The sequence below is a fragment of the Phyllobates terribilis genome, unplaced genomic scaffold, assembly GCF_046119375.1.
Source record: "Phyllobates terribilis strain yellow unplaced genomic scaffold, ASM4611937v1 Scaffold_4__5_contigs__length_816908805, whole genome shotgun sequence".
NCBI classification, from domain to species: domain Eukaryota; kingdom Metazoa; phylum Chordata; class Amphibia; order Anura; family Dendrobatidae; genus Phyllobates; species Phyllobates terribilis.
Window position 1 is genome coordinate 52,909,945 of NW_027362764.1, and position 14,668 is coordinate 52,924,612.

The window sequence follows — 14,668 nt, forward strand, 5'->3', positions numbered from 1 at the left end:
GACCCCTGGGGTGCCACATTTGCATTCTCTCTGGCAGCTTCTTCAGGTCGTCTCCTGGAATGGCTTCCAATAGTCTTGTAGGAGTTTCCAGGGGAGCTGAGATCTTGTCGGCTGCTTTACCTTAACTCTGCATCCAACTCATCCAAAACCATCTCTATTGGGTTGAGGTTGGGTGATTGTGGAGGCCAAATCATCGGACGCAGCCTCCATCTGTCTCATTCTTGGTCACTTACCCCTCATAGCCTGAAGGTGTTTTGGGTCCTGTTGAAATATAATTGATATGTCCCACTAAGTACAAACCAGATGGAATGACTGTTGCTGAACAATGATGGGAAATGTTCTTTGATTTTGGAGTAAATTACCAACACAGTCACCAGCAAACATCCCCTCTATGCTTCACGGTGGGGACCACACATAGAAACCATCCGCCCACCTTTTTTGCATCTCACAAATGTATAGTTGGTGCCAAAAATCTAAAATTTTGACTCCTCAGACCACAGTACAGATTTCCACTCATCTAATGTCCAGTCCTTGTGTTGCTCTGCCCAAACAAGTCTCTTCTTGTTTGCAGTTATCACTAGAGGCATCAACCATAATGGCAGCTTCTCGCAGTCTCCTTTGGAAAGTGGATGTTTAGATGGGTCTGCTACTTGATGTCTGTGCATCATTTATGAAGGCGGTTAACTTAGGTGCTGTCAATTTGAAGATTCTGAAGATTGTAACTCTGATGAACTTATCCTCTGCAGCAGAGGTCATTCTTGGTCTTCCTGTCCTGAGGTGGTCCTCATGAGAGCCATCATCATCTTAACAATTGATGGTTTTCATGACTGCATTTGAGGATACCTTCAAGGTTCTACAATTTTCCAGACTGGCTGACCTTCATGTCACCGGATGTCTTCCCACTGGTGGGACCACAAGTAATCATGAGAACGGGATCTCCGAGTCCCTTGTGTAAATGGAGGTCAGGTAGAGAAGGAAGCAGATTGCCCGTGTGTGTGATTCTTCAATCGCTCTTTATAGGACTCGCAGAGAGTGATCCTATAGTTTACGATCTCAATCGGTTCTATAATGAATGTAGCAGCAGAACGCATGTAAGACATCTTCCTTCTCTGCCATAGAGAACAAACAGGGAACTCAGAGACCACATTCTTGTGATCACTTGGGGTTCTGCAGCTTTCAGAAAAGATAGTTCTGATTTTTGGACAGTCCCTTTAAGTTGAATACTATTTGTGTGATTCCTTAGCTCCCTCTAGTGGTGATTGCAGAATTCTTTCATTTATCAAGTGGGAAAAAAATAGTGCTTCTCCATTGTAAGAAAAAAATGATGCAATAACTGTAATTATCAATAACTACTATAACTACTACTAATATGTAACCAATAAAACTACGACCTGCGACAATAAATCAATAAGAAGATAACTTGACAGGTTCTGAAAGGTGCGGGTGTGACAAGTTTATAAATAAAAGGCAGGTAATACAACTTCTAGCTCTCAGTGGTTGTGCGGCTGCGATCAGATATCATCACCTGGTTCTTCGGCTCTTATGTCTTAAAGTTCAGGCTAGAAACCAAGGACGGCACTGCAGACATGGGGAAACTCTTAAAAATTACCCTTTATGGGGCACTGCTCGCTCTCCTGGGGGAAAGGATCATGAATTTTTGGTGAGTGACTTTTTTACTTTTCTTCACTACTTTTAACTCTTCTAACTTCCTGCCATTTTTGTTGCAAACCTCTACTTGCCCCCGATATCCTGGATTAGCGTTCAGGGAATTGTTAATCAGTATTGTTGTAATTGTGTCTTATACACAATGTCAGATCTGTGTATGGGACTCCACATAGGGACACTCGGCAAATCTATAAGAATCAAGGGCTGACGGGAAGGAATTATTTTGGCTCTTGCATGTTTGCTCAGATGTTTTCCTACAAAATTGAATGAAGAGAGAAGCGCATTCATAATGTAAGACAAGGTTCGGACTGGCCCACGGGGTAACAGGTGAATTCCCCGGTAGGCCCTTGTATAGGAGTAAGCCACAATATATTTGATTCTTTATGTAGAGACAAAATCAGTATCTCCTCATTCATCCAACAAACTCTCTGGGTTATTAATATATAGAAGCAGAGGGAAATTTGTGAATGATGGTAATGTAATACTTTGAATGTAGCTAAACGGTGCCCCCCCAGAGTCAGTCACTGGTGGGCCCTTGTCTCCCCAGTCCAACACTGTGGGACCCTCCTTCCAAACATAAGTCCTAGAGGTGGGACTTTTATTTTTGACCTATGTTCTGGATATGCCATAAGTGTTTAAGATGGAAAAACACTTCTTGTTGTCTGTGTATACTGCATATAAAGAAAAAAAAATTAAAAATAATGATAGGTATATATATATATATATATATATATATATATATATATATATATAGATAGATAGATAGATAGATAGATAGATAGATAGAGATCTATATATATATACAGTACAGACCAAAAGTTTGGACACACCTTCTCATTTAAAGATTTTTCTGTATTTTCATGACTATGAAAATTGTACATTCACACTGAAGGCATCAAAACTATGAATTAACACATGTGGAATTATATACTTAACAAAAAAGTGTGAAATAACTGAAAATATGTCTTATATTCTAGGTTCTTCAAAGTAGCCACCTTTTGCTTTGATGACTGCTTTGCACACTCTTGGCATTCTCTTGATAAGCTTCAAGAGGTAGTCACCGGAAATGGTTTTCACTTCACAGGTGTGCCCTGTCAGGTTTAATAAGTGGGATTTCTTGCCTTATAAATGGGGTTGGGACCATCAGTTGTGTTGTGCAGAAGTCAGGTGGATACACAGCTGATAGTCCTACTGAATAGACTGTTAGCTGCTTTTTTCTTGCCATAATACAAATTCTAAGTAAAGAAAAACGAGTGGCCATCATTACTTTAAGAAATGAAGGTCAGTCAGTCCGAAAAATTGGGAAAACTTTGAAAGTGTCCCCAAGTGCAGTTGCAAAAGCCATCAAGCACTACAAAGAAACGAGCTCACATGAGGATCGCCCCAGGAAAGGAAGACCAAGAGTCACCTCTGCTTCTGAGGATAGGTTTATCCGAGTCACCAGCCTCAGAAATCGCAGGTTAACAGCAGCTCAGATTAGAGACCAGGTCAATGCCACACAGAGTTCTAGCAGCAGACACATCTCTCCAACAACTGTTAAGAGGAGACTTTGTGCAGCAGGCCTTCATGGTAAAATAGCTGCTAGGAAACCACTGCTAAGGACAGGCAACAAGCAGAAGAGACTTGTTTGGGCTAAAGAACACAAGAAATGGACATTAGACCAGTGGAAATCTGTGCTTTGGTCTGATGAGTCCAAATTTGAGATCTTTGGTTCCAACCACCGTGTCTTTGTGCGACACAGAAAAGGTGAACGGATGGACTCTACATGCCTGGTTCCCACCGTCAAGCATGGAGGAGGAGGTGTGATGGTGTGGGGGTGCTTTGCTGGTGACACTGTTGGGGATTAATTCAAAATTGAAGGCATACTGAACCAACATGGCTACCACAGCATCTTGCAGCGGCATGCTATTCTATCCGGTTTGCGTTTAGTTGGACCATCATCTATTTTTCAACAGGACAATGACCCCAAACACACCTCCAGGCTGTGTAAGGGCTATTTGACCAAGAAGGTAAGTGATGGGGTGCTACGCCAGATGACCTGGCCTCCACAGTCACCAGACCTGAACCCAATCGAGATGGTTTGGGGTGAGCTGGACCGCAGAGTGAAGGCAAAAGGGCCAACAAGTGCTAAGCATCTCTGGGAACTCCTTCAAGATTGTTGGAAGACCATTTCCGGTGACTACCTCTTGAAGCTCACCAAGAGAATGCCAAGAGTGTACAAAGCAGTCATCAAAGCAAAAGGTGGCTACTTTGAAGAACCTAGAATATAAGACATATTTTCAGTTGTTTCACACTTTTTTGTTAAGTATATGATTCCACATGTGTTAATTCATAGTTTTGATGCCTTCAGTGTGAATGTGCAATGTACAATTTTCATAGTCATGAAAATACAGAAAAATCTTTAAATGAGAAGGTGTGTCCAAACTTTTGGTCTGTACTGTATATATGGTAGATCTATATAAATATATAGATCTATATTTATATAGATCTATATATATACAGGGTTGTCCAAAAGTAGGTGGACAGAAAGTGTAATAAGGTTATGAAGGTGGAGATTTATCAAACATGGTGTAAAGTGAAACTGGCTCAGTTGCCCTTAGCAACCAATCTGATTCCACTTTTCATTCCTCACAGACTCTTTGGAAAATGAAAGGTGGAATCTGATTGGTTGCTAAGGGCAACTGAGCCAGTTTCACAGATCTAGTTTTCACAGATAGATCTCCCCCAAATCTGTTTTCTTTTCAGATAATTCAGATAACACATAATGGCAAATAATTTAAATACAGATCAAAGAAAATGGATTTTAACAGAGTATTGGAAATCTCAAAATGCTGAAACCGTTAGAGCAAATTGGGTTGAAACATTTGGTACTCAAGCCCCAAAGAGACAAACCATTTACCGCATTCGTGACAAATTCAATGCCACTGGCTCAATCCTTAATGCTCCAAAAACTGGTCGACCCAAAACAGTCTGTACAGAAGATAATAAACAACTTGTTGCTGAAACATTTGTTCAGAGTCCAAAAAAGTCCATCAGAAGAGCCTCTTTGGAATTGGGAATTTCACGAGCTTCTATCATGCGAATCCTGAAATCTATTGGGTGGAAAGCTTATTGTCCACGTCTAATTCATGGTTTATTGGAGGATGATCCAGACAGGCGGCTGCATTTTAGTGAGATTATTATTAACGAAATTGAAGAAAATCCAGTAATTTTAGATAACATTATGTGTAGTTGTGACGCCCTGCTGTGCATGGAGTCACAGACCCAAGGGGGGTGCATTTCAGGTTTTCTCCACAAGAGGCCCCCAGAGCATGCACACACCTCCACCCTACCTCAGAACCACCAGAGGGAGCCCTACAGGGAGATATAAATAGGGATGGTGGAGCTAGGCAGGAGGGGACTCAGCAGGTTTCTGCGGTGAGAGAACAGGCTGGAGTCTGCTGCAGCCTGAGACAGAGAGACAGCTAGGAGTGTTGCCGACGCTCTAGAGAGCGGCAGAAGAGGCAGCCAGCTAACTGCCAGTGTGTATAGCCTAGTGAGGGCCCAGAGTAGGCCGAAGGCTAGTGGAACAGTAGTGTTGGGGACAGAGGAGCTTCATAGGCTCACCCCAGAAATATACCAGACACCGGCTCCGAGTCTGCAGAGCAGTATACCCTCTGTGGAAAACAGCCGGATCTTTCCTGGAAGACTTCAGGTCTCAGGATAGCCCAGGAGCTGACACGTAGCAGGACCAGGAGGCACGGAGGCTCCGCCATACCAGGAGCGTGCTCTTCAGCAAAAGGCCCTAACACCAAGTCAGCCGGCGCATCACAAGGACTAAGTTGGGCCTAGTTTCTGACGGGCCATAAACTACACGAAGCGGCAAGGATACAGGAGGCCCTATATCTGCTCACTGGGGAGAGACCTGCAGTGCACCCCTCACCCTACAGTGCTCCGGGCGGTACTGCAACTCCACCAGTAAAATGGTACTGAAGCCAAACGTCAGTGTGTCTCCCATTTTTCCTTGGACCCGGCTGGGTCACCGCCATATCGTGCACCTTACCAAACACCGCTGCCCTGAGGCCTAGCTCCACCTGTGGGGAGCTACACCATCATAGCTGCCGTAACACCGGCCTCAGTGGACTGTGCAGTGCTGGTGGTCCTCACCAGACACCACACGTGGCGTCACGAACTTCGACATTTCATTTTCCTTTTTCCCCTTTTTTAAGAGAGACCCCAGGGCACGGGCCCGGGAGCCGACTACCGCGACATCCCCCAAGACCAGGCATTAAGGCCCGGGCGCCGAGTGGTCCCCATCCCCTGGGCGCTACAGAGTGATGAAGCTTCTTTCAAATTATCCGGCCATATTAACAGACAATTGTATTTACTGGTATAATGAGAACATGCATTTAACATTAGAGCCACAACTAAATGAGCCTGGTGTCAATGTTTGGGGGGGTATTTCAAGTTTTGGTGTTTTAGGACCAATATTTTTTGATGGAACAGTCACAGGAGATAAGTATCTCGAAATTCTAATGAATCAAGTTGTTCCCCAGTTACAGCAACAGCCTAATTCAAATGACCTTTATTTCCAACAAGATTGGGCCCCTCCACATTATTCAAGAGTGGTCCGCGAGTATCTTGATGAAACATTTCCTAATAAATGGATTGGCCGAAGAGGCCCACTTGATTGGCCGGCACGTTCACCAGACTTGACCCCAATGGATTTTTTCTTTTGGGGAGTACTCAAGAACAAAGTTTATAGTCGAAAACCAAAAAGTGTCAGTGATTTGAAAAATTACATAAGAGATGCATTTCAAGAAATTAATACCCAAAGAGACTTGTGCAAAAAAGTTTGTCGAAGCGTAAGAGGCCGACTTCAAAGCTGTGCAAATTGTAATGGAAAACAGTTTGAGCGCCTGCGTTGATAAAATTTAAGGGCTTTTGTATTATTGTTCAGAATAAAATTTAATTGTCAATGTTATGCTTGTGTTAGTAAATATAATTTTATAAATAAATCAAAATAAATGTTATTATTTTCTGGCCACTTGCTTTTGGATCACCCTGTATGTGTATATATATATATATATATATATATATATACTGCTCAAAAAAATAAAGGGAACACTCAAATAACACATCCTAGATCTGAATGAATGAAATATTCTCATTGAATACTTTGTTCTGTACAAAGTTGAATGTGCTGACAACAAAATCACTCAAAAATTATCAATGGAAATTAAATTTATTAACCAATGGAGGCCTGGATTTGGAATCACCCCCAAAATTAAAGTGGAAAAACACATTACAGGCTGATCCAACTTTGATGTAATGTCCTTAAAACAAGTCAAAATGAGGCTCAGTATTGTGTGTGGCCTCCATGTGCCTGTATGACCTCCCTACAACGCCTGGGCATGCTCCTGATGAGGTTGCGGATGGTCTCCTGTGGGATATCCTCCCAGACCTGGACTAAAGCATCCGCCAACTCCTGGACAGTCTGTGGTGCAACGTGACGTTGGTGGATGGAGCGAGACATGATGTCCCAGATGTGCTCAATCAGATTCAGGTCTGGGGAATGGGCGGGCCAGTCCATAGCTTCAATACCTTCATCTTGCAGGAACTGCTGACACACTCCAGCCACATGAGGTCTGGCATTGTCCTGCATTAGGAGGAACCCAGGGCCGACCGCACCAGCATATGGTCTCACAAGGGGTCTGAGGATCTCATCTCGGTACCTAATGACAGTCAGGCTACCTCTGACGAGCACATGGAGGGCTGTGCGGCCCTCCAAAGAAATGCCACCCCACACTATTACTAACCCACTGCCAAACCGGTCATGCTGAAGGATGTTGCAGGCAGCAGATCGCTCTCCACGGCGTCTCCAGACTCTGTCACGTCTGTCACATGTGCTCAATGTGAACCTGCTTTCATCTGTGAAGAGCACGGAGGCGCCAGTGACGACTTTGCCAATCCTGGTGTTCTGTGGCAAATGCCAAGCGTCCTGCACGGTGTTGGGCTGTGAGCACAACCCCCATCTGTGGATGTCGGGCCCTCATACCACCCTCATGGAGTCGGTTTCTAACCGTTTGTGCAGACATATGCACATTTGTGGCCTGCTGGAGGTCATTTTGCAGGGCTCTGGCAGTGCTCCTCCTGTTCCTCCTTGCACAAAGGCAGAGGTAGCGGTCCTGCTGCTGGGTTGTTGCCCTCCTACAGCCCCCTCCATCTGGGACATCACGTCTCGCTCCATCCACCAACGTCACGTTGCACCACAGACTGTCCAGGAGTTGGCGGATGCTTTAGTCCAGGTCTGGGAGGAGATCCCACAGGAGACCATCCGCAACCTCATCAGGAGCATGCCCAGGCGTTGTAGGGAGGTCATACAGGCACGTGGAGGCCACACACAATACTCAGCCTCATCAGGAGCATGCCCAGGCGTTGTAGGGAGGTCATACAGGCACGTGGAGGCCACACACAATACTGGGCCTCATTTTGACTTGTTTTAAGGACATTACATCAAAGTTGGATCAGCCTGTAGTGTGTTTTTCCACTTTAATTTTGGGGGTGACTCCAAATCCAGGCCTCCATTGATTAATAAATGTGATTTCCATTGATGATTTTTGTGTGATTTTGTTGTCAGCACATTCAACTTTATACAGAACAAAGTATTCAATGAGAATATTTCATTCATTCAGATCTAGGATGTGTTATTTGAGTGTTCCCTTTATTTTTTTGAGCAGTGTGTATAGATGTGTATATATATAATATATAATTAGTCCAACAGCTTTTTCTTAGGGTAAATAGTAACTCCTATAATGTTCCAGTATTTTTTTTTTCGCAACCAAGTCTTTTCTAAAACTTTTAAAACACGACAATATTTAGCAGACTGGCATTGAGCGCTATTATTTTAGTTTATTATCAAATCCTTTTCCATTGTATACTCTTTCATTAGTGATTCATTCAAAGTATAAAATGACGTGTGTATATATAGTAACTTGTCCCCAAAATGTACAACCTTCCATATACAGCTATGGCAAAAACCTAAGCAAACCTTCAGGCCTCCTAAAAGTCTCATCATGGTGCTTAGTTTGCTCCCGGATAGTCACAGACATCAACCTCTTGATGTCCAGATCCTTCTTCTCTCTTTGGAACTGATGACTAGCAATGACTATTACCGCTCCTCGACTTGTCAGTCTGTATTTGTCCGCTCATTTCATATTATCTTACTTTTCGGCAATAAGCCGCCCAAGTTCAGAACAACTCACCAGCCATCATACAATCATAAAATCATGGAATATGATAGAATATTGTGAAATATGTACAAATGTCTGCACAAAGCATTGTCCAAGGCCGTGCGGATCTGGAGTAAAGGTCTCTCTACTATTGTGTAAGCCAAGATCAATGGAGAACGGCAATTAATGCAGCGCTTCTTACAATTAAAGGACAAACACGCAGGATTTCCTAAGATTTGATCTCGCTTGTATTTGATAAAGTATCTCCTTCTTCCTTTCTTATGCAAGATAATATTAACCTTAGCTTTCCATGCAGCTGACTGGCATTGAGTGCTCTATAGTAATAGTTTTTCATCCTTCTTTATTGTGTTTTGTATTCTTATAACTTTACATATACAACTATAGCATAATAAACCAGACACAGCAGCAGCTCTTTTCTATAAATCTATAATATAGAAGTAGCCCTTTTTTTATTTTAGATTATACAAGAATTAAAGGGGTAGTACCATCTTTTAAAGTGATGGCACATCGCTAGCCTGGCATAGTCAACTACATGAATCCTGGAAATTAAGAGGCAGTAGCTTAATTTAGAGGGAAGTAGATGAGAAAAACTCTAGCAACTTCTCTGTATCCATCACAAGAAATGTAAAGTTAAAACGTCCATTTTATTAGTTCGATTAAAAAAGCGCCATACGTAAGGCAGACCTTACGCGTTTCGAACCAAACAGGGGTTCTTAATCATAGATCTATTATTAAGAATCCCTGTTTGGTTTGAAGTGCGTAAGGTCTGCCTTACATATGGCGCTTTTTTAATGGAGCTAATAAAATGGACGTTTTAACTTTACATTTCTTGTGATGGAAACGGAGAAGGTGCTGGAGTTTTTCTCATGTACCTCCTACTGCTTCTCATCCCTGGATTTGCTATCAAGGATTTCCATGCACCAGTGGACCCTTATGGCATATGTATGGTAGGCTGAAATTTTCCCTTTTTTTCCTTATATAGCTTAATTTAGACCTGCACATAGCCACTTACTGCCCCCTAAGGAGGTTTTCTTACACAGAGGCTGTGCAGGGAAATGCACAGAGAATGAGAGGACCCAGCTCTAAATCAGCGCTGCAACCTCTGATGATGGGGTTTCCTGAGGTTGGACCCCAAATGATGGTTTCCTTTGGGTAAATGCCACTTTTTTCCCATGATAATCAAAACACATTCTATTATTTATGAATATTCAGGTTTTTTTCTAAATCCCATATCAGATTTTATTAATTAATTTTTTTTTGTAGCCATAGAACCAAAATCTTCAATGAAGTAGAGCCGGTAGACCTCCCAAACTGTCAACTCCTGAAAGGGATCGGTGAGTTTTTACACTGGAAATTATCTGCATTGAAAACTGAAACCTAAAAAATATAAATCTTACAAACAAAGGATCCCGACCCTCTAAATCATTCTCCTAAATCAGTGGCTCCTGTGCTTCCATCATGGGCTGTCCCATGATCCATAGATGTCACAGCATGAGACTTCAGCACAATGTTCAGAAACCATGGTGGTGGATCACACTAGGATGAGATCCTTATTCTTAGTTCCCAGCCCTTGGGTCTGGATTCAATAAATTGGCCCAACGTTGATTAACTTGACCATGGGTACATTTTCACTGACCCCTCTTCTCATGCCCTTTTGCGTTTGGCGACCACCCATTATGACCTAGATTTACTGCCAGGCACTAGAATAGGGTGAGTTGCTCAGCATGTTAAGGAGCCTCAGAGCCCCTTCATTGTGCTGGAGACCCATCGAACAAATATGGACCAATGGTGGTCTTAGTAATAAAAAGAAACATATACTTATCCATCCAACCACTTAAATGACCGCTGCGGTCAATCTGTCTGATGGAACGTGACCAATGCAGCCAATTAGTGCTCGTTGATTGGCTGTAGTGGTCACTTGATGTCCGCTACAAGAAGAAAAAGACATGAGAGCAGCGGAGGACATGGACAGCGGTGTAGAGTAGTGGCGGGGGTCCAAGAGATGAGTGTTTTTTTTGTTTAGGTCCACTTTTTAAACTTTTAGACAACACAAGGTTATAATATCTGTGACGTCTAAGCTAAGCAAATCTACCAGACGTAATCAGTACCTGTCCATAGAAACCAACTCGGGCAATACATATTGTGCACCAGATTTGGGTTACATCCTGTTTTTCAGTTCACTTACTTCTGCAAGTAGTGTTTGGAAACCGTCAGCAAGCTTTTTGTGAAATCACACCCCTAACAGCCAAGCTGGACCTCCTACCATGGTCTGGTGTAAACATTACACTTCCTGGAGCAGAAGTCACCAGAGCTCTGTGCAGGCACCGAACAAGCAGGGAATGCTGAGCGATGTTAAATCTGAAGCTTGCAGAATTCTGAATACAGCTCCGTAATATAGAATCTCTTGTAACCTCGTGTTGTTTTACGTCACAGAGGCCGGTTCTGAAGATATTGAAATTCTTCCTAATGGTTTGGCCTTTATAAGTACTGTGAGTATTTGCCATTTCTTGAAATAAGTCACAGAGATTAATGTAAAAAAAAATGACATCAGCAAGTAGAAAAGCGGTGCCAGCGAGTAGGGGAATGACATCAGCAAGTAGAAAAGCGATGCCAGCGAGTAGGGGAATGACATCAGCAAGTAGAAAAGCGGTGCCAGCGAGTAGGGGAATGACATCAGCAAGTAGAAAAGCAATGCCAGCGAGTAGGGCAATGACATCAGAAAATAGAGGGATGACATCAGCACTTAGAAAATGACATCGGCAAAAAGGGGAATGACATCAGCAAGTAGAGGGATGACATCAGCAAATAAAGAAATTATGTCAGTAAGTAGAGAGATGACATGGGAGAATAGAAAATGACCTCAGAAAAAGTGAAATGACATCAGAAAGTAGAGGGATGACATCAGCAAATAGAAAAAAAAAGATGCCAGTAAGTAATGTCATTAGCAATTAGAGGAATGATTTCAGTATGTAGAGGGATGAAACCAGCAAGTAGAAAATGACATTGTCAAAAGAGGAATGACATCAGCAAATAAAGAAATGATGTCAGTCAGTAGAGAGATGACATGAGAGAAAAGAAAATTAACTCAGAAAAAAGAGGGATGAAATCAGCAAGTAGAAAATGAGATAAGAAAATAGAGGAATGATGTCAGCAAGTAAAAAGATGACATCAGCAAGTAAAAAAAAAAGATGCCAGCAAGTAGAGCAATGACATCAGCTAACAAAGAAAAGATGTCAGTAAGTAGATAGATGACATGAGAGAATAGAAAATGACCTCAGCAAAAAGAGGAATGATATCAGAAAGTAGAGAAAGTAGTGGGATGACATCAACATATAGAAAGTGACATAGGAAAATAAATAGAGGAATGACAGCAAGTAAAGAGATGATATCAGCAAGTAAAAGAAAAAATGCCAGAAAGTAAAGCAATGCCATTAGCAATTAGAGGAATGATGTCAGTAAGTAGAGGGATGAAACCAGCAAGTAGAAAATGACATCAGCAAGTAGAAAAACTGTCAGTAGGTAGAAAATTACATCAGCTTATAGCAATCTATTTGATACCTATAAAAAATATTTCTCAAATAGGGAGTGAAATATTGGGAGGAGCATGAGTACGTATTGAATGCAAAAGTCATATCCCGAGAACGGGTTGGGCGACCGCTGAATGGATTCTATATACCTCATTTATTGTAATTTTCTTATATTTTCTAACAACATCCCCCTCCCCCACTCCGGGTGCTCAGTCACAGTGACAGTCACACAAGTATGTTTAGGTTTTCGTGGACTTTAGTATATATTCCGGAAGACTCGTACTGATAAGATGTATGTAAAAGGTCTTCATAGTCTATAAGTCTTATCTATGACCTTTCATCCCTTATACTGAAAGAGTCAAAAGAAAATAATGCTCCATCATCATTATAAACGAGTTTTCTGGATAAATGAAAAGTTCTCCAACTTTCCAAAAGACTTTATAGTACTACTGTATATAACAATTTTTTGCTGAATATTTTTTAGGGTCTGAAGTTTGATATCCTGAAGAGCTTTGCACCCGATGAACCTGGACGAATCCTCCTCTTAGACCTGAAGGAAGGTGGCCTCAGTCCAACTCCTCTACGCATCAGTGAGGGCTTCGACACAGATTCCTTTAACCCTCATGGGATGAGCCTGTACATTGATGAAAAGGGTAAGATTCCCATTGTCCAGGACTGATTCCTTTCTAACAGAGACCTCATGGGAGGGAATTTATCAGAACTGGTGGATAACAACCAATCAGATTGCAGCTCTCATTTTTAAAGGGGCTCCTTCTTCACTCTTACTTTGCACAAGTTTTGAATAACTCTCTTTAGATATCACCTACTTGGGTGGGAGTCATCAACAATATAATATCTGGGGACAGCAGACAGCGCCCACATTTTTCCCAAAGACCCCATGCTTACCAGTACAGCTATTGTTATTATTGGGATATCTAAAACCCAAACCCATCCCCTCCCACCCAGGAACACCTCCTTAAAGAATACACTCACTTATGAGCAGGATTTACTTAAGTCCTACCTCTTTTCTGCATGGAACAGCCTCAAATTTGCCAGGGCTGTATCTGAAAAATTGGGACTGTTGGCGACTATAGCTACTTTGGTTGAAAAAAAATACTCTGGTCCACGAGTGATTTATAGAGGGGTAATAATACATTTACAGAGAGGTGATAATATAGAGGGGTAATAATACATTGGGATCACAGGATTTTATATCTCTTTTTATACACCCTAAAATCTTGCTTGCTTTTGCAGCTGCTGCCTGACATTGAGTACTGCTGCTCAGCTTACTTGTAACCAGAATACCCAAGTCCTTCTCCTGCTCTGTAGTCACTAAATATAACTAATATAACACCCATAATGACATCTCACACAACTAATTAAAGGGGCTGTCTTGTTAAAAAAGTGAAATAGTGCCTGCTTAAATGTATGAAGTATGAAGGGGGCCGGCTCACTGGCTTAGTTTAGTCCAGCCAATATCTTGTCAATTATCAAAAGCAGAGAACACGCGCTGCATGAATAGCCGATTAACGTCAATGACCACCGTGTAATACCTCCTTTCTCCTGTGGAGGTGCTGCAGGGAAATGGAACACTTGCTGCTTATTATATTTGGTTTCTGGGGTTTCCAACAGCCGGATATTCTGTGATCAGAAAAGATTGACCAAAGTAGAAAATCCCTTTAACTCCTGTGTCTCTATCTGTCACAGCCACAGACCAGCAAATATTTCATCTACTGTAACATAGAATTCTCCAAACTGATCCTAATTTTTATATTTCAATACATTAAAAAAAAAAATTATGATAATTCTACAGCAATTTTGAGTTGTGTTGTTCCTCTGTTATTCCTCCTGGAATTCAGGAATAAATTGACAATTGGCCGTGTCCCTGTCACTTGGATCTGCACCGTCCTCACCGATCACCGGAGCGTGCAGAGGCAGCCAATCATCAGTTTAGTCACACATTTCCAGGAGGAATAACCGAAGAACAACATAATTCAGAATTGTTCCAAAACAGTTTTTCAATTTTTTTTTTTAATGGGAAATGTATAACAGACGTGTCAGGGGTGTTTCGCGTTTCTATGTTCAGAGTTGCAAAAGTAATCACGTCCCTGGATTAAAGAAGGAGAGAAGACGTATTCTGCAGACTGGAGGTTGGTGTAGACACTTTTTCAAGGTCACCTAAAAAAGTATTGGGCCTAAACACAAGGCTTACGATTGATATGTGTCCTGTGGTATAATAATAAT

The 14,668-nt window shown here is 42.0% G+C and overlaps 1 protein-coding gene across 1 annotated transcript in view; it reads left to right on the forward strand.

Annotated features, from left to right (window-relative positions):
- The first annotated feature begins 1,446 nt into the window (after nucleotides 1-1,446).
- Nucleotides 1,447-14,668, forward strand: part of LOC141264170 (serum paraoxonase/arylesterase 2-like) — a 35,428-nt gene continuing 22,206 nt past the window's right edge. Inside the window, exons 1-4 of the mRNA XM_073676480.1 lie at nucleotides 1,447-1,660; nucleotides 10,161-10,231; nucleotides 11,331-11,386; nucleotides 12,909-13,077. Of these exons, the coding sequence (XP_073532581.1) occupies nucleotides 1,587-1,660; nucleotides 10,161-10,231; nucleotides 11,331-11,386; nucleotides 12,909-13,077 (370 nt within the window). The 5' untranslated portion in view covers nucleotides 1,447-1,586. The remainder of the gene's footprint in view (nucleotides 1,661-10,160; nucleotides 10,232-11,330; nucleotides 11,387-12,908; nucleotides 13,078-14,668) is intronic.